Source organism: Erinaceus europaeus, chromosome 2 (genome assembly GCF_950295315.1).
Source record: "Erinaceus europaeus chromosome 2, mEriEur2.1, whole genome shotgun sequence".
NCBI lineage: Eukaryota > Metazoa > Chordata > Mammalia > Eulipotyphla > Erinaceidae > Erinaceus > Erinaceus europaeus.
In genome coordinates, this window is record NC_080163.1 from 877382 (window position 1) to 901961 (window position 24580).

At 56.4% G+C, this 24580-nt stretch overlaps 1 protein-coding gene across 4 annotated transcripts in view; it reads right to left on the reverse strand.

Moving 5' to 3' along the window:
- LOC107523589 (leukocyte immunoglobulin-like receptor subfamily B member 3) overlaps positions 1–24580 on the reverse strand; it is a 61519-nt gene that overhangs the window by 1018 nt on the left and 35921 nt on the right. For 2 of the 4 annotated variants that reach the window (XM_060173044.1, XM_060173033.1), the window contains exons 1-8: positions 11872–12028; positions 11638–11673; positions 11209–11493; positions 10767–11066; positions 10262–10543; positions 9752–10051; positions 7453–7575; positions 6806–6858 (exon numbers count right to left, since the gene is read on the reverse strand). In XM_060173044.1, the coding sequence (XP_060029027.1) occupies positions 6806–6858; positions 7453–7575; positions 9752–10051; positions 10262–10543; positions 10767–11066; positions 11209–11493; positions 11638–11673; positions 11872–12013 (1521 nt within the window). In that variant the 5' untranslated portion in view covers positions 12014–12028. Of the gene's footprint in view, positions 1–6805; positions 6859–7452; positions 7576–9751; positions 10052–10261; positions 10544–10766; positions 11067–11208; positions 11494–11637; positions 11674–11871; positions 12029–24580 lie in introns of those variants that run through there. The other 2 variants (XM_060173039.1, XM_060173052.1) reach the window with 2 other exon arrangements.

Below are 24580 nucleotides of genomic sequence, written 5' to 3' on the forward strand. Positions count from 1 at the left end.
TGGAATTATTTGTGTGTGTGTGTGTGTGTGTGTGTGTGTGTGTGTGTTTGTGTGTAGCAGCTTGGGCGGATTTTTTAGTTATCAACAAAACACTCCCCCCCCCAAAAAAAAAAAAAAAAACCTAGTGAAACAAACAGAAAAGGCAAAGTTAGAAATCACCAGAGACTTGCAAAGTGTCATGAAAAGACTGATTAAATCTGTGTGGCAACACTTTTGGCAAATCTGAAAGAAACGGACAATGGCCTGGGAGGTGGCACTGGACTTGAAGTCTGGGGTCCCGAATTTGACCCCTGGCATAAGCGTGAAAATGATGGTTGGTTTGTTTTTCCCCCTTTTTGTTGCCCTTGTTTATTGTTGTCGTTGTTGTTGTTAATTATTGTTCTTGTTGTCGGATAAGAGAGTGAGAGAGGAGGGGCAGACAGAGAGGTGGAGAGAAAGACAGACACCTGCAGACCTGTTTCACTGCTTGTAAAGTGACGTCCCTGCAGGTGGGGAGCCGGGGGCTTGAACTGGGATCCCTATGCTGGTCCTTGCACTTTGCACCAAGCGAGCTTAAGCTGCTGCCCAGCCCCCAGTTGGGTTCTTTAATAAGGATTTGCAAAGACATAAAAGGAGAAGTGGGCCAATTCTTAAAATACTTCGCATTCCAAGAACAAATCAGGAACTCTGGGCAGACCCATCTCCTCTGAGGAAATGAGCAGATTCAGAATCCTCCTCTCCTCCTACAAGTGCAGAGCCAGGGGGTCTATAAGCTCATTTGACGAGAATCTCAAAGATCTAACACCTGTCCTCAAACTCTTCTGGAAAAGTGAGGAGGGAAAGCTCGCAAACATCTCATCAGACCAACACGGCCCAGTATTAATGCCGCGTATAGGGAGTCGGGCGGTAGTGCAGCAGGTCAAGCACACGTGGAGCGAAGCACAAGGACCGGCATAAGGATTCTGGTTCGAGTCACCGGCTCCCCACCTGCAGGGGGGTTGCTTCACAGGCAGTGAAGCAGGTCTGCAGGTGTCTGTCTTTCTCTCCCCCTGCCCCTCTCTGTCTTCCCCTCCTCTCTCCATTTTTCTCTGTCCAATGACGATATCAATAACAACAATAACTATAGCAACAATAAAAAAACAAGGGCAACAAAAGGGAAAATAAAATAAAAATGATGGTCATGGGAGTGGGGGCACATGGGCTGTGTCACTGGTGTGGAGGGAAGCGACTGATGGGAGGAGCAGAGAAGAGCAGAGAGAGCAGAGCAGAGCAGAGAGAGCAGAGCAGAGAGAGCAGAGCAGAGAGAGCAGAGCAGAGCAGAGAGAGCAGAGCAGAGAGAGCAGAGCAGAGAGAGCAGAGCAGAGCAGAGAGAGCAGAGCAGAGAGCAGAGCCGAGAGAGCAGAGCAGAGAGAGCAGAGCAGAGAGCAGAGCAGAGAGAGCAGAGCAGAGAGAGCAGAGCAGAGCAGAGAGAGCAGAGCAGAGAGAGCAGAGCAGAGCAGAGAGAGCAGAGCAGAGAGAGCAGAGCAGAGAGAGCAGAGCAGAGCAGAGAGAGCAGAGCAGAGAGAGCAGAGCAGAGAGAGCAGAGCAGAGAGCAGAGCAGAGAGCAGAGCAGAGAGAGCAGAGCAGAGAGAGCAGAGCAGAGAGCAGAGCAGAGAAAGCAAAGCAGAGAGAGCAGAGCAGAGAGAGCAGAGCAGAGCAGAGAGAGCAGAGCAGAGAGAGCAGAGAGAGCAGAGCAGAGCAGAGCAGAGAGAGCAGAGCAGAGAGAGCAGAGCAGAGAGAGCAGAGCAGAGCAGAGCAGAGAGAGCAGAGCAGAGAGAGCAGAGCAGAGAGAGCAGAGCAGAGCAGAGAGAGCAGAGCAGAGAGAGCAGAGAGAGCAGAGCAGAGAGAGCAGAGAGAGCAGAGCAGAGAGAGCAGAGAGAGCAGAGCAGAGAGAGCAGAGCAGAGAGAGCAGAGCAGAGCAGAGAGCAGAGCAGAGAGAGCAGAGCAGAGAGAGCAGAGCAGAGCAGAGCAGAGCAGAGAGAGCAGAGCAGAGAGAGCAGAGCAGAGAGAGCAGAGACAGCAGAGCAGAGCAGAGAGAGCAGAGCAGAGCAGAGAGAGCAGAGCAGAGAGAGCAGAGAGAGCAGAGCAGAGAGAGCAGAGCAGAGAGAGCAGAGCAGAGCAGAGCAGAGAGAGCAGAGAGAGCAGAGCAGAGAGAGCAGAGCAGAGAGAGCAGAGAGAGCAGAGCAGAGAGAGCAGAGCAGAGAGAGCAGAGAGCAGAGCAGAGCAGAGAGCAGAGCAGAGAGAGCAGAGCAGAGAGAGCAGAGCAGAGAGAGCAGAGCAGAGCAGAGCAGAGCAGGAGACAGAGCAGAGACAGCAGAGCAGAGCAGAGAGAGCAGAGCAGAGCAGAGAGAGCAGAGCAGAGAGAGCAGAGAGAGCAGAGCAGAGAGAGCAGAGCAGAGAGAGCAGAGCAGAGCAGAGCAGAGAGAGCAGAGCAGAGCAGAGAGAGCAGAGAGAGCAGAGCAGAGAGAGCAGAGAGAGCAGAGAGAGCAGAGCAGAGCAGAGCAGAGAGAGCAGAGCAGAGCAGAGAGAGCAGAGCAGAGCAGAGCAGAGAGAGCAGAGCAGAGCAGAGAGAGCAGAGAGAGCAGAGCAGAGCAGAGAGAGCAGAGCAGAGAGAGCAGAGCAGAGAGAGCAGAGCAGAGCAGAGAGCAGAGAGAGCAGAGCAGAGAGAGCAGAGAGAGCAGAGCAGAGCAGAGAGCAGAGCAGAGAGAGCAGAGCAGAGCACAGCAGAGCAGAGCAGAGCAGAGAGAGCAGAGCAGAGAGAGCAGAGCAGAGACAGCAGAGCAGAGAGAGCAGAGCAGAGCAGAGAGCAGAGCAGAGAGAGCAGAGCAGAGAGAGCAGAGCAGAGAGAGCAGAGCAGAGAGAGCAGAGAGAGCAGAGCAGAGAGAGCAGAGAGAGCAGAGAGAGCAGAGCAGAGAGAGCAGAGCAGAGAGCAGAGAGCAGAGCAGAGAGAGCAGAGCAGAGAGAGCAGAGCAGAGCAGAGAGAGCAGAGAGAGCAGAGCAGAGAGAGCAGAGCAGAGAGAGCAGAGCAGAGCAGAGAGAGCAGAGAGAGCAGAGAGAGCAGAGAGAGCAGAGCAGAGAGAGCAGAGAGAGCAGAGCAGAGAGAGCAGAGCAGAGAGAGCAGAGCAGAGAGAGCAGAGAGAGCAGAGCAGAGAGAGCAGAACAGAGAGAGCAGAGCAGAGACAGCAGAGCAGAGCAGAGACAGCAGAGCAGAGAGAGCAGAGCAGAGAGCAGAGCAGAGAGAGCAGAGCAGAGAGAGCAGAGAGAGCAGAGCAGAGAGAGCAGAGCAGAGCAGAGAGAGCAGAGCAGAGAGAGCAGAGCAGAGAGAGCAGAGCCGAGAGAGCAGAGCCGAGAGAGCAGAGCAGAGAGCAGAGCAGAGAGAGCAGAGCAGAGAGCAGAGCAGAGAGAGCAGAGCAGAGAGAGCAGAGCAGAGAGAGCAGAGCAGAGCAGAGAGAGCAGAGCAGAGCAGAGCAGAGAGCAGAGCAGAGCAGAGAGAGCAGAGCAGAGAGAGCAGAGCAGAGAGAGCAGAGCAGAGAGAGCAGAGCAGAGCAGAGAGAGCAGAGCAGAGCAGAGAGAGCAGAGCAGAGCAGAGCAGAGAGCAGAGCAGAGCAGAGAGAGCAGAGCAGAGAGAGCAGAGAGAGCAGAGCAGAGAGAGCAGAGCAGAGAGCAGAGCCGAGAGAGCAGAGCAGAGAGCAGAGAGAGCAGAGCAGAGCAGAGCAGAGCTGAGAGAGCAGAGCAGAGAGAGCAGAGCAGAGAGCAGAGCAGAGCAGAGAGAGCAGAGCAGAGAGAGCAGAGCAGAGAGAGCAGAGCAGAGAGCAGAGCAGAGCAGAGCAGAGAGAGCAGAGCAGAGAGAGCAGAGCAGAGCAGAGAGAGCAGAGCAGAGCAGAGCAGAGAGAGCAGAGCAGAGCAGAGAGAGCAGAGAGAGCAGAGCAGAGCAGAGAGAGCAGAGCAGAGAGAGCAGAGCAGAGAGAGCAGAGCAGAGCAGAGAGCAGAGAGAGCAGAGAGAGCAGAGCAGAGAGAGCAGAGAGAGCAGAGCAGAGCAGAGAGCAGAGCAGAGAGAGCAGAGCAGAGCAGAGAGAGCAGAGCAGAGAGAGCAGAGAGAGCAGAGCAGAGAGAGCAGAGCAGAGAGCAGAGCCGAGAGAGCAGAGCAGAGAGCAGAGAGAGCAGAGCAGAGCAGAGCAGAGCTGAGAGAGCAGAGCAGAGAGAGCAGAGCAGAGAGCAGAGCAGAGCAGAGAGAGCAGAGCAGAGAGAGCAGAGCAGAGAGAGCAGAGCAGAGAGCAGAGCAGAGCAGAGCAGAGAGAGCAGAGCAGAGAGAGCAGAGCAGAGAGCAGAGCCGAGAGAGCAGAGCAGAGAGCAGAGAGAGCAGAGCAGAGCAGAGCAGAGCTGAGAGAGCAGAGCAGAGAGAGCAGAGCAGAGAGCAGAGCAGAGCAGAGAGAGCAGAGCAGAGAGAGCAGAGCAGAGAGAGCAGAGCAGAGAGCAGAGCAGAGCAGAGCAGAGAGAGCAGAGCAGAGAGAGCAGAGCAGAGCAGAGAGAGCAGAGCAGAGCAGAGCAGAGAGAGCAGAGCAGAGCAGAGAGAGCAGAGAGAGCAGAGCAGAGCAGAGAGAGCAGAGCAGAGAGAGCAGAGCAGAGAGAGCAGAGCAGAGCAGAGAGCAGAGAGAGCAGAGAGAGCAGAGCAGAGAGAGCAGAGAGAGCAGAGCAGAGCAGAGAGCAGAGCAGAGAGAGCAGAGCAGAGCAGAGAGAGCAGAGCAGAGAGAGCAGAGAGAGCAGAGCAGAGAGAGCAGAGCAGAGAGCAGAGCCGAGAGAGCAGAGCAGAGAGCAGAGAGAGCAGAGCAGAGCAGAGCAGAGCTGAGAGAGCAGAGCAGAGAGAGCAGAGCAGAGAGCAGAGCAGAGCAGAGAGAGCAGAGCAGAGAGAGCAGAGCAGAGAGAGCAGAGCAGAGAGCAGAGCAGAGCAGAGCAGAGAGAGCAGAGCAGAGAGAGCAGAGCAGAGCAGAGCAGAGAGAGCAGAGCAGAGAGAGCAGAGCAGAGAGAGCAGAGCAGAGCAGAGAGAGCAGAGCAGAGAGCAGAGCAGAGAGCAGAGCAGAGCAGAGCAGAGAGAGCAGAGCCCTGCTCAGCTCAGGTTTATGATGGTGCCGTGGATTCAACCTGGGCTTTCAAAGCCTCAGGCATGAAAGTCTCTTTGCATAACTATTATGCTACCTACCCGCAGCTCACTTTAAAACTTAAAAAAAAAACTATTTCTTAGGGGGTTGGGCGGTAGCGCAGTGGGTTGAGCGTACATGCGGCTGAAGCGCAATAACCAGCATAAGGATCCTGGTTCGAGCCCCCGGCTCCCCACCTGCAGGGGAGTCGCTTCACAAGCAGTGAAGCAGGTCTGCAGGTGTTTATCTCTCTCTCCCTCTCTCTATATTCCCCTCCTCTCTCCATTTCTCTCTGTCCTATCCTATCCAACAAGAACAACAACATCAATGGCAATAATAACAATAATGACAACAACAAGGACAACGAAAATGGGAAAAAGTGGCCTCCAGGAGCAGTGGATTCATGGTGCAGCCACCGAGCCCCAGTGATGACTCTGGAGGCAAAAAATAAAATAAAATAAAAATAAAAACTATTTATTGCTTTTATTTTATTTTTACTTTTTAAAAAATATTTATTTCACACCGAAGTAAAAGACTCTGGGGTGGGTAGGTGGGGAGAATACAGGTCCAGGAAGGATTCAGAGGACCTAGTGGGGGTTGTATTGTTATATGGGGAATGTTATGCATGTGCAAACTATTGTACTTACTGTTGAATGTAAAACATTAATTCCCCAATAAAAGAAAGTGAAAATAATTTACTTATTTTCCCTTTTGTTGCCCTTGTTGTTTTATTGTTGTAGTTATTATTATTGTTGTTATTGATGTCATTGTTGTTGGATAGGCCAGAGAAATGGAGAGAGGAGGGGAAGACAGAGAGGAGGAGAGAAAGACAGACACCTGCAGACCTGCTTCACCACCTGTGAAGTGACTCCCCTGCAGGTGGGGAGCCGGGGCTCGAACCGGGATCCTTACTCTGGCCCTTAGCACTTGGCGCCATGTGTGCTTAACCCACTGTGCTACCGCCCGACTCCCTCTTGTTTTTATTTTAATGAGAGAAATGCAGAGATCTGAATAGAGAGGCGGAAGCCCTGCTTTTTGTTGCTGGTGGTGCTGGGGATCGAGCCTAATGCCTGGAGCCTCAGGAAGGCGTCTGTTTGCCATCTCCCTTGGCCTCTTCCTACCTTTGTTAAAGCTCTCAGATCAGCATTCTGCTAGAATCCTCTGGACTTGCTGAACCTCGATGCTCTGGGAACTTCCCGCAATTCGCCTCCAGAGAAGTGGGCCCCGTGGGGCGTGGCACTTACCCCCTAGCCCTGCCCGGCCCGGCCCTTCTGCACCATTTCGCTCATGGACACTCTTCTCACCTGCGCATGGTCTTCTCCCCGTGGGGACAGAGGACACTGCTCACCGCTGGCCCCCCAGGCCAGGTGAGGACCGAGCTCCCCGTGCAGGAGCTGAGGGGGGAGCAGAGAGCTGGGGACAGTGTGTGTGGGCTCCCGTGCCTAGAGCTAAGCATTCCCCTTGGGACCCGGGGCTGCACCCACATCCAGATCAGACGGAGGACAGAGAGGCAGGGAAGTGATGTCTCAGAGCTGGGGTGGTGGGACCCGCTGCTGGAAGAGGGCAGTGCGTGTGGGTGCCGTGAGCCATGGTGCACAGACTGGACGCGGTGGCAGCCAGAGCTCCTGGTGCCTGGGCAGGGAAGGACTCACCTGCGGGTCCAGCTGGGCCCCCTCCTCAGGCTGAGTGCCTGTCGCTGCGGCATCTGGGGGGCAGATCAGAGATCTCTCAGGGCTTTGACTTCACCCTTATCCGTAAGGGGCCCTGAGACTGGGGACATAACTGAGTGTTGGTATGCTTCTAAAAACCCCTTCTGTTTCATTGGTTTAATACCCCCTGCTTAACACTGTATTCTATTTACATAACCACTGCAGGGCATTGGTTCAATCCCCACTGGTTCATGATATGTTTTTGCTCCGCCCCCTCTCCTTGTCACACTCTGATTTTCACCAGTCACTTTTCTCTCCACCCTCTCTATGTCACATCCTGTTCACACCCTACTTGGCAAGTATATATAAAGACAACATTGTTCGTTTTAGTTTTAGTTTAGCTTAGCTCGGCTTAGATTGCGCTGCGTCCTGCGTGAATAAAGAGATACTGCCTACAGCTCAACCATGAGACCCTGGTCGTCTTTTACCCGCCTGTGAAGCCAGCCCGGTGAAAACAACAACTGAGGTCCCATGTGGGAGTCAGCCCTCACCCTGATCTCCACTCCCTTCCAGCCCCCCAGCTCTCCGTGTCCCCACAGGCTACCACTGGCCGGAAGCCCACCACCCCTCGTGGCCTGTCACCCACTCACCGGTCTTCCTGTGTGCACCCCGACACCTGCGTCTCAGGAGGAGGAAGAGGAGTAGGGAGAGCAGCAGGACCAGGGCCCCCGAGACACCGATCAGAAGGCTCAGGTCCCATCGGTGACCTTGGGCTGGGGTGGTGTTGTGAGTGAGGGGTGCTGCCACCTCACTGAGCCCCTCAGTGTGCCAGCCCGTGCTGGGGCTACACCCCACTCACCACGGGGTGCCTGTGTGGGTCCCGGGGGGTGGTCAGGACACAGGGGAGGGGGCTCCAGGGATGAGTGGAGGAGCTGGAGTTTAGACCAGACTATGGCTGCCAGCTCTGCGCTACCCCAGCCCCTGACTGCCGCTGGAGACTGAGCACTGAGGTGCTGGAGGGGAACTCTGCCGCACGACAACGCCACAGCAAAGACCACGCACAAGCACTGCACACACACACTCACTGCACGCACACACACACTCACTGCACGCACACACACACACTGCACAACACTGCACACACACACTGCACACACACTGCATGCACACACTGCATACACACTGCACGCACACACACTCACTGCACACACTGCATACACACTACACACAATACACACTTACTGCACACATACTGCACACACTGCATGCACACACATGCACACACACTGCACGCACACTGCACACAGACACTGCACACACACACTCACTGCACACACACACACGCACACACATACTGCACACACTGCATGCACACACCGCGCACACACACTCACTGCACACACTGCTTACACACTGCACACACATACACACTGCACACATACTGCACCCACTGCACACACACTCACTGCACACACACTCACTGCACACTCACTGTACACACACTCACTGTACACACTGCATGCACATACACACTAACTGCATGCACACACACTGCACATAACTCACTGCACACACACTGCACACACTCACTGCGCACACACACATTCACTGCACACACACTCACTGCACACACACTCACTGCACACACACTCACTGCACACACACTCACTGCACACACACACACACACTGCACACACACTTCACACACTCACTGCACACACACACTGCACACACACTGTGCACACACACACTGCACACACATTGCACACACACACACTGCACACACACATTCACTGCACATACACCACACACACTGTACGCACATGCACTGCACCCACACTGTGCACACACACACTGCACACACACTGCACACAGACTCACCACACACACTGCACGCACACTCACTGCACACACACTGCACACACTCACTGTGCACACACTCACTGTGCACACACTCACTGCACACACACTTCACACATACACTCACTTCACACACTCACTGCACACACACTCACTGCACACACACACACTGCACACACACTGTGCACACACACTGCACACACACTCACTGCACACACACTGCACACACACACTGCACACACACATTCACTGCACACACACTCACCACACACACTGTACGCACATGCACTGCACCCACACTGCACACACACACACACTGCACACACACTCACCACACACACTGCACGCACACTCACTGCACACACACTTCACACATACACTCACTGCGCACACACTTCACACACTCACTGCACACACACTCACTGCACACACACACACTGCACACACACTGTGCACACACACTGCGCACACACTCACTGCACACACACCACACACACTGCACGCACACACACTGCACACACACACACTGCACACACACTCACTGTGCACACACACACTCACTGCACGCGCGCACACACACACACAAACACACACTCACTGCCCAGGCAGCCTCCTTGCCCTCTGCAGTGGAGGAACTTGGCCCAGTGAGAAGAAGGGAATTTTCTTAGCAGTTCCCTGACCGCACTCCCAGCACAGCCCTGCCTCAGACTCGGGGGGAAGGGGAAGGGGAAGGGGAGGACACAGCTTGGCTGCACTGCCTTTTCTCCTCCCGGAGTGACACCACCATCTCTCTGCCCTGGAGCCCCGTCCACCCTTCATCCCTGGCCAAGTCCTGGGGACCAGTGAGGTCAGGGCACATGGGGGTCGCTGCTCTTGGGAGGCTGGGGGCTGTTCTCCCCGCGGCACCCTCAGTGCTCTGCCCCCAGCAGTGTCTCTGGGCTCAGGCAGGGCCAGGCTGCAGGAGAGGTGGGGATGGAGGAGAGCCCTCCCCTCACTCACTCCCCACCTTCGGGGCCCCCAGACCCCATCCAGCCCCAGCTCCCTTGACAGCACCTCAGACCCCAAAAGACACAGAGGCAGGGGCCTCACCTGAGACCAGGAGCTGCAGGGGGGCACTGGGGAGGGACAGCAGGTGGGGGGCACTGCTGAGGGAGCTGTAGCACCTGTAGCTGCCCCCCTGTGCCTGGGTCACGGCACTGAAGGTGAAGTTGGCCTGAGAGGGGGCAGCCGAGTCCCTCAGCTGGAGGAGCTGCGGGGGAGCAGGGGACCCCTCCTTGGACAGCCGGAAGGTGTCAGCAGGGGTGTCAGAGCGGCACTGCAGGGTCACGTCCCCTCTCCAGGGCACCCGGGGTCCCGGGAGGGCTGACAGCGTGGGCCTCCTGTGTGCACCTGGGGGAGGGTTATGGGGGTCACAGCAGCCCCCACCCCAGAGACCCTGTCTGGGGGCCCCCGTCCTCCAGGGACCCTGCTGTGGCCCTCCCAAGCCCCTCTGGGGTCCCTTCACTCCTCCCCTCCTCCCTGCCCCAGCCTCCTCCCAGCACCCCTCCCTGCACCATCACCCAGGGGTAGGGAGGCACAGCACCCTGGGGGGCTCCTCACCCGCCACCAGGAGGTCCAGGGGCTCACTAGGGGCTGACCACACGTGGGCCAGGCTGTGTCTCCCGAGACACCGGTACCGGCCCCCATGGGAGCTGTTGACGGGGCCCAGGGGGAAGTCAGGGCTGTGCTGCCCATCCAGCTGCTCTGGGCTCTGAGGCCCCTCGTCCCTGGTCAGGGAGAATGTGTTGAAGCCGGCCTGGGAGCGACACTGCAGGGTCAGGCTGTCCCCAGTCAGCACCAGCTGGCCTGGCTGGGCCACCAGGGTGGGCGCCTCCAACACGCCTGGTAACGGACAGACACATGGACACTCACCTCATGTCCAAGGGTCTCAGCATCCTCACTGCTCCCCAAGGTTCCTCTGAGCCTCTGAGCCCAGAAAATCACCACCCCCAACTATCCCTGAGGCCCACTGGGCACATGGTCACCCCACCATCCCTGGGCCTACTGACACATGGTTTAGGGCGTCAAGGGCACCTGGAGGGACAGGACAAGCAGGGTCCCTCACCTGTGACCTCGAGATGCAGGGGGTCGCTGGGCTCTGACCACTGCTGGGGGTAGGAGCTGGAGGAGCCGTAGCACCTGTAGGTGCCCCCGTGGGAGGCGTTCACGGGGCCCACAGGGAAGAGGACCTGGGGTCTCCCAGGGGAGGGTCGCTGTTCCATGTGGAGGGGTGGGTCAGCGCCCCCCTCCTTCAGAAGGTGGAAAGTGCCCAATGCTGTCTCTGAGCTGCAGGAGAGGGTCACCCTCCCTCCTGCCTCCACCACAGGGCTCGGGTGGGCTGAGAGGGAGGGTGGGGGGAACGCTCCTGAGGGAGAAGAGGGCTGTGTTAGGGGGCTGTCACCTCAACACCCCAGGCTGCACTGTGGGCTGAGGCCCCTGAGCCCACACTCTGCCCCTCTCCCATGAGAAGGAGCCCCCGTGTGGAGGGTCCCAGGTTCCCCTCTCACCTGTCACCACCAGGGTCAGGGGCTCGCTGAGCTCTGAGGAGGAGTTGCAGTTGAGGGGGCCACACTGGTACAGCCCCCCATAATGTGAGGCTACAGGCTCAAAGACGAACCCGGTCTTGTTTGAGGATTCCTGCAGGACGTCATTCTCCCAGTCCACAGAGACGTTCCCTTTATACAGACGGAGGCCACCAGCCTGCACGGACCCCTCACACCACAGGGTCATCCGGCTCCCCTTGGGGACCATGGCGCCTGGCTCTGCCCAGATGGAGGGTTTGGGGAGGGTCCCTGGGGAGGAGTCAGAGCTGACAGTCAGGGCTGCCTCTGCCTCAGTTTCCCCAGCAGGCTCATCCCACACTGGGAACCTCCCCACACCCACTGTGCCCACCTCCTGGGGACCGTGGGCTGAGGCTGAGGAGTGGGGGGACTCACCTGCCTGGACCTGGTCCCACAGCCCCCTACACAGCCCTGGAAGAGAGTCCCTGTGAGACCCTCACCCACCCACCCATCACACACAGCAGCTCCAGGCCTGGTCTGGGCCCTGAGCCTGGAGTCCCCTCTGGGCTGAGCACACCCCCTCCCAGAAGGCCTGCCCCCACTGAGTCGGGGGTTCCTCAGGGACAGGACCTGGGAGGGAGGGGACCCCTCCTCTGTCCCCAAGCTCACCCAGGCAGAGAAGGGCAGTGAGGGTCCAGCTGGGGCTGCCTCCCATGGCCCCCAGGGTGCAGAGCTGGGGAGGCCCAGGGCCAACAGGACAGCACCCCAGGGTGAGAAGTTCTGTGTTCATGTGACAATCAGGGTTCCTCATTCTTGTCCTCACAGGAAGGGGAAGGGCCTCTCAGGGCCCCTCTCTCTCTGGAGGCCAGGACAGAGGACAGAGACTCTGGGTCTTCAGAGCAGAGCTGAGTGTCACCTGACCCCACACACTCAGCCTCCCCTCACAGCGAAGCCCACCCAAGGGTGATGCTGGCCAGGGCCAGGAGGGGTCCAGCAGGAGAGGAGCCAGGCCCAAAAGCACCAGCTGTGCCTCTCTCTGTGTGAAGCATGAGCTGGGCAGCCCTTGCCCTCCCCGCGCTCCTGTTAGTGCTCACTCCCTTCCTTCCTGCCATCTGCTGGGCCGTCAGTTACAGTCACAATCAGCCTCTGTGATCTGACCTGGGTCCCCGCACCACTGCCCTTTGGTGAGGCCCTATATCATTCCTGCTGCTCGGGGCTCAGTGGAGGGAAGCCAGATGTTAAGAATACGTAGACTGAGGGAGGAGTCAGGCAGTAGCGCAGCGGGTTAAGCATACATGGCACAAAGTGTAAGGACAGCCATAAGGATCCGGGTTCGAGCCCCCAGCTTCCCACCTGCAAGGGGGTCACTTCACAAGTGGTGAAGCAGGTCTGCAGGTGTCTGTCTTTCTCTCCCCCTCTCTGTCTTCCCTTCCTCTCTCCATTTATCTCTGTCCTGTCCAAAAACAATGACAGCCACAACAACAATAGTAATAACAACAAAAAATGATAAACAAGGGCAACAAAAGGGGAAAAAATAGCGTCCAGGAGCAGTGGATTCGTAGTGTATTCACCAAGTCCCAGCATTAACTGGAGGCAAAATATATTTGTAGACGGTGCACAGCTCAGCCTTGTGAGACTGCCAGAAGATGCAGGAATAGAGAAGCAGGGGCAGGATCCTCTGTAATGGGTGACATAGGACCTGGCTCCTGTGGTGAGGTGCTTCTGGGACTGGGGTGCGCTGGGGTGTGAGCAGGGCTTAGCCCAGGGGAGGCCGTGTCTGTGAACAGAGGTGCTGCCCTCTCAGAACTGAGCCCAATCAGGGCAGGTGGGTCCTGTGGTCTGAGCACAGAGCAGGTGGAGGGTGGGTCCTGTGGTCTGAGCACAGAGCAGGTGGTAGGTGGGGTCCTGGGTCTGAGCACAGAGCAGGTGGTGGGTGGGTCCTGGGGTCTGAGCACAGAGCAGGTGGTGGGTGGGTCCTGGGTCTGAGCACAGAGCAGGTGGTGGGTGGGTCCTGGGGTCTGAGCACAGAGCAGGTGGAGGGTGGGTCCTGGGTCTGAACACAGAGCAGGTGGTGGGTGGGTCCTGGGGTCTGAGAACAGAGCAGGTGGTGGGTGGGTCCTGGGGTCTGAGCACAGAGCAGGTGGTAGGTGGGTCCTGGGTCTGAGCACAGAGCAGGTGGTAGGTGGGTCCTGGGTCTGAGCACAGAGCAGGTGGAGGGTGGGTCCTGGGGTCTGAGCACAGAGCAGGTGGTGGGTGGGTCCTGGGTCTGAGCACAGAGCAGGTGGAGAGTGGGTCCTGGGGTCTGAGCACAGAGCAGGTGGTAGGTGGGTCCTGGGTTTGAACGCAGGGCATGTGGTGGGTGGGGACCTAGGGTTTGAGCACAGAGCAGGTGGAGGGTGGGGTCCTGGGTCTGAGTATAGAGCAGGTGGTAGGTAGGATCCTGAGGTCTGAGCACAGTGCACGTGGTGGGTGGGACTTGGGGTCTGAGCACAGAGCACGTGGGAAGTGTTATTTAACCAACATTTGAAGCAATGCATTGTAGGGAAGGGATTTAGTGGCTGTGTGCTGACACTACAGATCAGCTCCAGGGCCCTATTAATTTTTTTTCATTTAAAGACGGGGGAGAGGAGTGGGATCCCACAGCTCCAGCCCAGAGAGTACGCATCTGGGAAGAGGGCACCCCCACGCTAGCCTGGCATCTGGCGCCCAACGTGGGGCATGAACCCATGACCCTGAGATTAAGAGTCTCAAACTCTACCAGATGCTGGGAGGGGCGGGGGGTTGTGCTGGTCTGTCAGGTGGGCCCTATGATCTTCCCGCTGTCCTCACAGGAGCCTTGAGCAGAAGTCCACTGTGGCGAGTGGGCGAGTCAGGCAGCCTGAGGGCTGCAGGCTGGAGGGGGTGTCTGCTCCCCCAGGCCTAGGGGACTGCCGGGAGGACGTGGGGTGAGGGCTGGTGGGTCTGGTGTAGACGGGGCTGTGGTTTCCAGACCTGGCCGTTTGCCCTGTAGTCAGGGGGGATGGCTGCTCTCAGAGGAGGGGGCCACTGGGAGGTGGGCAAGGGAGGCTCAGACCAGGGCTCTGCAGGAAGAGTGGCCTGGGGAGGGGGGTAAGGACCGGAAAGCTAGGTGAGCACTTGTCTTCTCACTGAGTCCCGTGAGGAGGGCTCCAGGGCCCGCTGTGGGGGTGGAGGGATGCTCCTCCCTGCATGGTGCCTGGTGGACAGCCTGGGGGAGGAGATGGAGGCTGGAGGGTGCTCAGCAGGCCTCACCCTTCCTTTTTTTTTTTTTTTTGCCTCCAGGGTTATCACTGGAGCTCGGTGCCTGTACCAGGAATCCACTGCTCCTGGAGGTCATTTGTTCCCCCTTTGTTGCCCTTGTTTTATTGTTGTTATTGCTGTCATTGTTGGATAGGACAGAGAGACATGGAGAGAGGAGGGGAAGACAGAGAGGGGGAGAGACAGACAGACACCTGCAGACCTGCTTCAATGTCTGTGAAGCGACTCCCCTGCAGGTGGGGAGCCGGGGGCTCGAACGGGGATCCTCACATCTGCGCTTGCACTTTGTACCATGTGCGCTTAACCCGCTGTGCTAACCATCACCCTTTCTGAGCAGGAAGCCTGCTCACTTCCTGACTGGGCTGTATTTTCCCCCAACCACTTCCCTCCGCTGACTTTCTTCTGCCTTCAGCAGCTCCCTCTTCCTCCTCACCGGTCTCCTTCGCAGCCTCTGGGTCACCTCTGCCCTGAGGAGTCCCCCCCCAGGCTCCAGGGAGAGCATGCCGGGCCGGTTCAGGGGTTAGCTTGTGTGCCCTCACGGAGCCTCTCTCCTCGGATGGTGGGCCTGAGGCCAGGAGACTCCGCCTGGGGGGGGTCCGTGGGAGATACAGACTCTGGAGAGACATGGTGGTCTGGGAGGTGGTGCAGCGGAGGGTGTGTCAGGCTTTCAGGAGTGAGGTCCTGAGTTCAGTCCCCAGCAGCACATGTGCCGGTGATGAATGGTTCTCTCCTCTCTCTCTCATAAGTAAATTATTAAAAAAAAAACAACAACAAAAACCAGACATCTCAACAACTTGTTTGGCTTCATATGTCAACTCTCTTTTTAGTCACCAGGTTCCAGATGCCATCAGGATGCCGGCCAGACTTCCCTGGATTGAAGACCCCACCAATGTGTCCTGGAGCTCCGCTTCCCCAGAGACACACCCTACTAGGGAAAGAGAGAGGCAGACTGGGAGTGTGGACCGACCAGTCAACACCCATGTTCAGCGGGGAAGCAATTACAGAAGCCAGACCTTCCACCTTCTGCAACCCTCAATGACCCTGGGTCCATGCTCCCAGAGGGATAGAGAATAGGAAAGCTGTCAGGGGAGGGGGTGGAATATGGAGAATGGGTGGTGGGAATTGTGTGGAATTGTACCCCTCCTACCTTATGGTTTTGTTAATACTTTCTTAAATAAAAAAAAAAGCAGACATGTGAGACGGCAGCAGTGTTGGGATGATTGGAGGCCACGGCTGAGTTCACTGCGAAGGCAGAAATGCCGAAGATATGTGGCTGCTGTCCAGACCAGCTTGAGGATGTGCCCGCAGTGCAGCGTGAATCCAGAGTCTGCAGGGCCAGGGCCGAGGGGTGCTGAGGCTGTGTGATGGAGTGCCAGGCTTGTGTGGGCAGGTGGCAGCCCCCAGATGGCACTGGGCCCCTGGGGTGCTGGGAGCTGGGAGTCGGACACCTGCGGGTGCATGGGGACCCTCCTCTCACCGCTCTGTGGTCACAGAGCGCCACGATGGCACTCTGGCCACGACGGCACCTGCTCCAGGGGGCTGGAGTGCGAAGCGCCCATGCTGGAGGGCTGGTGCTTTGCCCCTCGGGCCTGTGAGGTTAGTTAAACTGGGCCCACTACTGCTCAACCCTGAGCTGGAGGCTGAGTCAGGAGCTTGAAGCACGTGCAGAGTGGCCTGCCTGGACGTCACAGCCTGAAGGAATCGGCTCTCGGCGACACATGCCCGGGGCCACGCGGTGGCACAAGGGACAGGAGGCCAGCCGTGTTCTCCTTCAGGTTGAGAGGCAATGCAGAGGGTGGGGCGAGGCCTGAAAAAGCTTCAGCCCCTCGACAGTCAGAGGAGATGTGGCAGCCGTGACACAGGAAGAGCCTTGAGGGGAAAGTGGGTGTTATGGGAGGGTTTGTTTTTTTTTGCCTCCAGGATTGTCACTGGGGGGCTCAGTGCCTGCACTATGAGCCCACTGCTCCTGGAGGTCATTTAAAAATAAAATAAAAAAAAAAAATAAAATAAAATAAATTTTTTTTCTTTTTTATTTATTCCCTTTTGTTGCCCTTGTTATTTTATTGTTGTAATTATTATTGTTATTGATGTTATCATTGTTGGATAGGACAGAGAGAAATAGAGAGAGGATGGGAAGACAGAGAGGGGGAAAGACACCTGCAGACCTGCTTCACCACTTGTGAAGCGACTCCCCTGCAGGTGGGGAGCCGGGGGTTTGAACTGGGTTCCTTATAGCAGTGCTTGACCTTTAGTGCCACCTGTGCTTAACTGCTGCGCTACTGCCCGACTCTCCTGGAGGCCGTTTTATCCTTTTCTTTTTTGTTGCATAGGACAGAGAGAAATTGAGAGGGATGGGAAGACAGAGATGGGGACAGAAAGACAGACACCTGCAGACATGCTTCACCGCCTGTGAAGCGACCCCCATGCAGGAGGGGAGCCGGGGGTTTGAACTGGGATCATTACGCTTCGCACCGTGTGTGTTTAACCCAGTGCGCCACCGCCTGGCGCCTGGCCCCCGGGAGTTTCTCAAAGTTGAAAATTCGTCACTCGAGTTCAGGGATTCAGAAAATGTTTCTCATAACTGGAGGACAGAGCTGGGCAGCAAGCTGGGGAACTGGAAAGCGGAACTCAGAAAATCTCAGATGCGGCCACAAGGCCAGAGTTGAGAGCTGCTGAGCAGGAAACAGGCCTCCAGACACATGGCCGTTCATGCGGGCGCTCACCGGGTGGGGATGACGCCCGGCTCTGCGCTGTGTGACTCTGCCTGCCTGCCTGCCACTTTCCCTCCTGAGAGACTCTGAGAGACAGAGAGGGAGGGGAGCAGAGGGGGAGTCTCCCCTCCTGCCAGCGCTCCCACTTGGTGGTTCCGAGCTCAAACCCGGGTCCGTGTGCCTGGTGGCAGGTGCTCTGTAGCGGGAGAACCACTTCCTGGCCCCCGAGGGGTCGCTCTAACATGGTGTCCGCAGCGAGAAACAGGAGGGTGAAGGGCTGTGTCAGGCAGACGTCAGGAGCGAGCACACGTGGCGGTGGCATTCCCACTGCTGCCACAACTAATTCCCAAGAATGAAGTGACTGACACAGAGCCGTGGAGGATGCTGGGAGATGTATTGTGACCTGCCACAGAGCCATGGAGGCTGCTGGGAGTTGTGCTGTGATCTGCCACAGAGCCGTGGAGGCTGCTGGGAGTTGTCTTGTGACAGCCACAGAGCAGTGGAGGCTGCTGGGAGTTGTATTGTGACAGCCACAGAGCCGTGGAGGCTGCAGGGACTAGTGCTGTGACCACCACAGAGCAAAGGAGGCAGCTGGGAGTTGTGCTGTGAACTGACACAGAGCCGTGGAGGCTGCTGGGAGTTGTGCTGTGACCTGACACAGAGTCGTGGAGGCTGCTGGGAGTTGTGCTGTGACACTACAGAGCCGTGGAGGCTGCTGGGACTAGTGCTGTGACAGCCACAGAGCTGTGAGGGCTGCTGGGACTTGTGCTGTGACCTGCCACAGAGCCGTGGAGGCTGCTGGTACTTGTGCTGTGACAGCCACAGAGCTGTGGAGGCTGCTGGGACTTGTGCTGTGACAGCCACAGAGCCGTGGAGGCTGCTGGGAGTTGTATTGTGACCTGCCACAGAGCCGTGGAGGATGCTTGGAGTTGTGCTGTGACCTGACACAGAGTCGTGGAGGATGCTGGGAGTTGTGCTGTGACTGCCACAGAGCCGAGGAGGCTGCTGGGACTTGTGCTGTGACAGCCACAGAGCCGTGGAGGCTGCTGGGACTTGTGCTGTGACCACCACAGAGCTGTGGAGGCTGCTGGGAGTTGTGCTGTGACCTGCCACAGAGCCGTGGAGGCTGCTGGGACTTGTGCTGTGACAGCCACAGAGCTGTGGAGGCTGCTGGGACTTGTTCTGTGACAGCCATAGAGCCGTAGAGGCTGCTGGGACTTGTGCTGTGACCTGCCACAGATCCGTGGAGGCTGCTGGGACTTGTGCTGTGACAGCCACAGAGCTGTGGAGGCTGCTGGGACTTGTGCTGTGACAGCCATAGAGCCGTAGAGGCTGCTGGGACTTGTGCTGTGACTGCCACAGATCCGTGGAGGCTGCTGGGACTTGTGCTGTGACAGCCACAGAGCTGTGGAGGCTGCTGGGACTTGTGCTGTGACCTCACAGAGCCATGGAGGCTGCTGGGAGTTGTGCTGTGACCTGACACAGAGCCGTGGAGGCTGCTGGATGTTGTTCTGTGACCTTCCACAGAGCCGTGGAGGCTGCTGGGAGTTGTGCTTTGTCCTGACACAGAGCCATGGAGGCTGCTGGGAGTTGTTCTGTGACAGCCACAGAGCCGTGGAGGCTGCTGGGACTTGTGCTGTGACAGCCACAGAGCCGTGGAGGTTGCTGGGACTTGTGCTGTGACAGCCACAGAGCTGTGGAGGCTGCTGGGAGTTGTGCTGTGACCTGACACAGAGCTGTGGAGGCTGATGGGAGTTGTGCTGTGACAGCCACAGAGCCGTGGAGGTTGCTGGGACTTGTGCTGTGACAGCCACAGAGCCGTGGAGGCTGCTGGGAGTTGTGCTGTGACCTGACACAGAGCTGTGGAGGCTGCTGGGAGTTGTGCTGTGACTGCCACAGAGCCGTGGAGGTTGCTGGGACTTGTGCTGTGACAGCACAGAGCTGTGGAGGCTGCTGGGAGTTGTACTTTGACCTGTCATAGAGCCGTAGAGGCTGCTGGGAGTTGTGCTGTGACCTGCCACAGAGCTGTGGAGGCTGCTGGGAGTTGTGCTGTGACCTGACACAGAGCCGTGGAGGCTGCTGGGAGTTGTGCTGTGACCTGCCACGGAGCCGTAGAGGCTGCTGGGAGTTGTGCTGTGATTTGCCATAGAGCCTTGGAGGCGGCTGGGAGTTGTGCTGTGACCTGCCACAGAGCTGTGGAGGCTGCTGGGAGTTGTGCTGTGACCTGACACAGAGCCGTGGAGGCTGCTGGGAGATGTACTGTGACCTGCCACAGAGCCGTAGAGGCTGCTGGGAGTTGTGCTGTGACCTGCCACGGAGCCGTAGAGGCTGCTGGGAGTTGTGCTGTGATTTGCCATAGAGCCTTGGAGGCGGCTGGGAGTTGTGCTGTGACCTGCTACAGAACTGTGGAGGCTGCTGGGAGTTGTGCTGTGACCTGCCACAGAGCTGTGGAGGCTGCTGGGAGTTGTGCTGTGACCTGCCACAGAGCCGTAGAGGCTGCTGGGAGTTGTGCTGTGACCTGCCACGGAGCCGTAGAGGCTGCTGGGAGTTGTGCTGTGACCTGCCACGGAGCCGTAGAGGCTGCTGGGAGTTGTGCTGTGATTTGCCATAGAGCCGTGGAGGCGGCTGGGAGTTGTGCTGTGACCTGCTACAGAACTGTGGAGGCTGCTGGGAGTTGTATTGTGACCTGCCACAGAGCTGTGGAGGCTGCTGGGAGTTGTGCTGTGACCTAGAAGCTCCCCCTGGCTTCTGCTTAACCATATGCCTATATAGGGATAGATTTAATCCCATTCAAAGCTTTGGTCTATTTAGATAAATCACTTTTACATTTACATAAAGCACTCCAGGGCATTGGTGGTTCAGTGATAGGATTCTCGCCTGCTCCACCCTCTCCATGTCACAATCTGATTTTGCCAGTCACTTTTCTCTCCACCCTCTCTATATGTCACATCCTGTTTCCACCCTACTTGGCAAGTATATATAAAGAGAGCATTGTGAGTTTTAGGGTGCTTTACCTTGAGTTTAGCTTAGCTCGTCTTAGATTGTGCTGCGTCCTGCATGAATAAAGAGATACTGCCTACAGCTCAACCATGAGTCCCTGGTCATCTGTTACCCGCCCGTGAAGCCAGCCTGGCGAAAACAACATAACCCGTCAAAAACAACACAGCACAGAGCCATGGAGGCTGCTGGGACTTGTGTTCTGACTGCCACAATGCCGTGGAGGCTGCTGGGAGTTGTTCTGTGACAGCCACAGAGCTGTGGCTGCTGCTGGGAATTGTGCTATGACCTGACACAGTGCCGTGGAGGATGCTGGGAGTTGTGTTGTGACCTGACACAGAGCCGTGGAGGCTGCTGGGAGCTGTGCTGTGACTGCCACAGAGCTGTGGAGGCTGCTGGGAGTTGTGCTGTGACCTGCCACCGAGCCGTGGAGGTGGCTGTGAGCTGTGCTGTGACCTGACACAGTGCCGTGGAGGCTGCTGGGATTTTTGCTATGACTGCCACAGAGCTGTGGAGGCTGCTGGGAGTTGTGCTGTGACCTGACACAGTGCAGTGGAGGCTGCTGGGAGTTGTGTTGTGACTGCCACAGAGCTGTGGAGGCTGCTGGGAGCTGTGCTGTGACTGCCACAGAGCTGTGGAGGCTGCTGGGAGCTGTACTGTGACTACCACAGAGCTGTGGAGGCTGTTGGGAGCTGTGCTGTGACTGCCACAGAGCCATGGAGGCTGCTGGGAGTTGTGCTGTGACCTGCTACAGAGTTGTGTAGGCTGCTGGGAGTTGTGCTGTGACAGCCACAGAGCCGTGGATGCTGCTGGGAATTGTGCTGTGACCTGACACTGTGCCGTGGAGGCTGCTGGGAGTTGTGTTGTGACCTGACACAGAGCCGTGGAGCTGCTGGGAGTTGTGCTGTAACTGCTACAGAGCCGTGGAGGCTGCTGGGAGTTGTGCTGTGACTGCCACAGAGCCGAGGAGGCTGCTGGGAGTTGTGCTGTGACCTGACACTGTGCTGTGGAGGCGGCTGGGAGTTGTGCTGTGACCTGCCACAGAGCCGTGGATGCTGCTGGGAGTTGTGCTGTGACTGCAACAGAGCCGTGGAGGCTGCTGGGAGTTGTGCTCTAACTGCTACAGATCCGTGGAGGCTGCTGGGAGTTGTGCTGTAACTGCTACATATCTGTGGAGGCTGCTGGGAGTTGTGCTGTGACCTGCCACAGAGCCGTGGAGGCTGCTGGGAGTTGTGCTGTGACAGCCACAGAGCCGTGGAGGCTGCTGGGACTTGTGCTGTGACCTGCCACAGAGCCGTGGAGGCTGCTGGGAGTTGTGCTGTGACCTGACACAAAGCCGTGGAGGCTGCTGGGAGTTGTGCTGTGACTGCCACAGAGCCGTGGAGGCTGCTGGGAGTTGTGCTGTGCCAGCCACTGAGCCGTGGAGGCTGCTGGAGTTGTGCTGCGACAGCACAGAGCCATGGAGGCTGCTGGGAGTTGTATTGTGACCTGCCACAGAGCCGTGGAGACTGCTGGGAGTTGTGCTGTGACCTGTCACTGAGCCGTGGAGGCTGCTGGGAGTTGTGCTGTGACAGCCACTGAGCCGTGGAGGCTGCTGGGAGTTGTACTGTGACATGCCACACAGCCATGGAGGCTGCTGGGAGTTGTGCTCTGACCTGACACAGAGCCGTGGAGGCTGCTGGGAGTTGTGCTGTGACACTACAGAGCCTTGGAGGCTGCTGCAGTTGTGCTGTGACAGCCACAAAGCCGTGGAGGCTGCTGGGAGTTGTGCTATGACCTGCCACAGAGCCGTGGAGGCTGCTGGGAGTTGTGCTGTGACAGCCACAGAGCCGTGGAGGCTGCTGGGAGTTGTGCTGTGACCTGCCACAGAGCCGTGGAGGCTGCTGGGAGTTGTGCTGTGACACTACAGAGCCGTGGAAGCTTGCTGCCACAGGGCGGGGTGCTGTTCTTTGCATCTGGTCCGTCACGGCCCCGGGCTCACAGTCTTGACCATGACGCCCTCAGCTCCTGACAGTGGTTGTGGTGCTCAGCCGCCTGGTGCTCAGTCGCTGGTGCTGAGTCAGGCAGTGAGCCTGGACAGTGACCCTTGGGGGCAGGACTCTCCGCATGAACCTGGAGAGGCGGACTGTCGCGGGCCTTCTGCGGAGACTGACACACGGCTGCGAGGTGGAGCCTGTCCTTGGAGCCCCGACCCCCTCCGGCCCGCACCCATGTCCATAGCCTCTTGGTGTGTTTTCCTCGCCTCTGAGGTGTCCACAGCCCACGCCTGGCACTGTGGGGCAGGGTGTGCTCTGCCGGGCCGCACCTGTCCCACTGTTGTGCCAGCCCTGGGCTTTCTCATCATTTTTATTTTAAAATATATGTTTTTTATTTATTAATGAGAGGAATAGGAGGAGATAGAGAACCAGCCGTCGGTCCGGTACATACGTTCCCAGGGACTGAACTCGGGACTTCATACTTGTGAGTCTAATGCTGTACCCACTGCGCCACCTCCAGACCAAAGGTCTTTACAGTGATTTGTTTATGTTAACATCATCATTACTATTATTATTTTGCCTCTAGGGTTGCCTCCTGGGGCTCGGTGCCTGCACTACAGATCAACTGCTCCTAGAGGCCATTCTTCCCATTTTGTTGCCCTTATTGTTGCTGAAATTGTTATTGTTGCCATTGCTGTTGTTGTTGTTGTTGTTGGAGAGGACAGAGAGAAATTGAGAAAGGAGTGGAGACAGAAAGGGAGAAAGATATACACCTGCAGATCTGCTTCACCGTCTGTGAAGTGACCCCCTGCAGGTGGGGACTGGGGACTTGAACCCAGCATGGAACTGTTGCCTGGTGACAAGTGTGTTTAACTACTGTGCCACCAGCTTGCTGCAAGTGTTTACATTTTTTTCAGCTCAGACAGCAGTCTGTTTTAATTTTCACTAGATGTATTTTAGAAAAAAAAAAGAGCTTGGTGTGGGGCTATGTGTAAGCTTGATAGAGCTTAGGGAGAACGTCCCCGCCCATCCCTGGATGGAGGTCTGAGAAGATACCCTCTTGTTAGTCTCTCTCAGCTGAGATGAGCAAAGGGAGAAATCACGTCTCTCAGACTTAGCTCTTTCCTTCCAGACTCTCAAACCCACAGAAACCTCACTACCTCTCTCCATTAACCGCAGGCTACATGGCTGCCTACCTTAAGATTCATTTACTCAAAATTCACCTCACCTTCTGATCACAGAGGAGAACACACCTTATCACACACTCCATCATATACCTCAGACCCCAGACAAGAGAAATTCCAAACTATATGGCCTTTGATATCAATCTCCTCTCTGTCTCACCCTACTGGTTTAACCCCCTATGCTTCTCCCAAATACCTTTGGATAATTAAGTTGCTTGCATCATGGAGAATAACTGTCTTGTATCTCATCAATTCCTGTCATACCAGCCCCCTACCATAGGGGCAAGCTGACCTTTAAGAAACCTGTAATTTCTGACATATTTCATTAATGCCCTTTGTTTGGTTTTCTATTTAAAGTCATGACCACCTGCCAATAAACAAGATTTGAGAACACGTCATTTCTCCCTGGTGTCTCTGCTTTGTGTTGTCCCTTGAGTGAGTGAGAGTGAGTCGGTCAGATTAGCCTTCCTGCTGGGCGTCACACTGCGTGAACGCCAACAGAGCTTCTTGAGTTTATTCATTTAAATGGAAGGCAGCTGTAATGTGGTGAAAGGGAACTGAAACAGCACGATTCATCCCTGAAAGGAGTGGCTGGTAGGGGAGAAGGCATGTGATGGAAACAACTCAGAATGATCATGGCAAGAGGCACCAACAGGTCCTCAGCTGGCTCTGTCTTTTCTGGTTTGTGCTTCTTCTCCAAACGGTATCAGCCTAGGTCTCCAGTTACCAGTGGAGAGTCACACCTATAACTAAGGATATTCCTAAAATTAAAAGAAATGAAGGGTGTAAAAGGTGCAAGGCACAACGCCTGGCATACAGGGAACACTGGATATTATAACTGTAATTATTTACTTAAAAAAGATTTTATTTGTTTATTAATGAGAAAGATAGAAGGCGAGAAAGAACCAGACATCACTCTGGTACATGTGCTGCCAGGGACTGAACTCAGGACCTCAAGCTTGAGAGTCTGATGCCCTATCTACTGCCACACCTCCCGGACCACACTGTAATTCTTCTGATGTCAAATCCCTTCCTTAGGTCTTAGCCACACTTCTCTGGATGGCCTCTATACAAATGCAAGAAAATCACAGATGCCTATGATGCCCAGCCCCAGTTCCAAAGAATCACAACTTGTCACTTTAAAAAAAATTTATTTTCCCTTTTGTGCCTTTGTTTTTTATTGTTGCTGTACTTATTATTGTAGTTGTTATTGATGTCATCATTGTTAGATAGG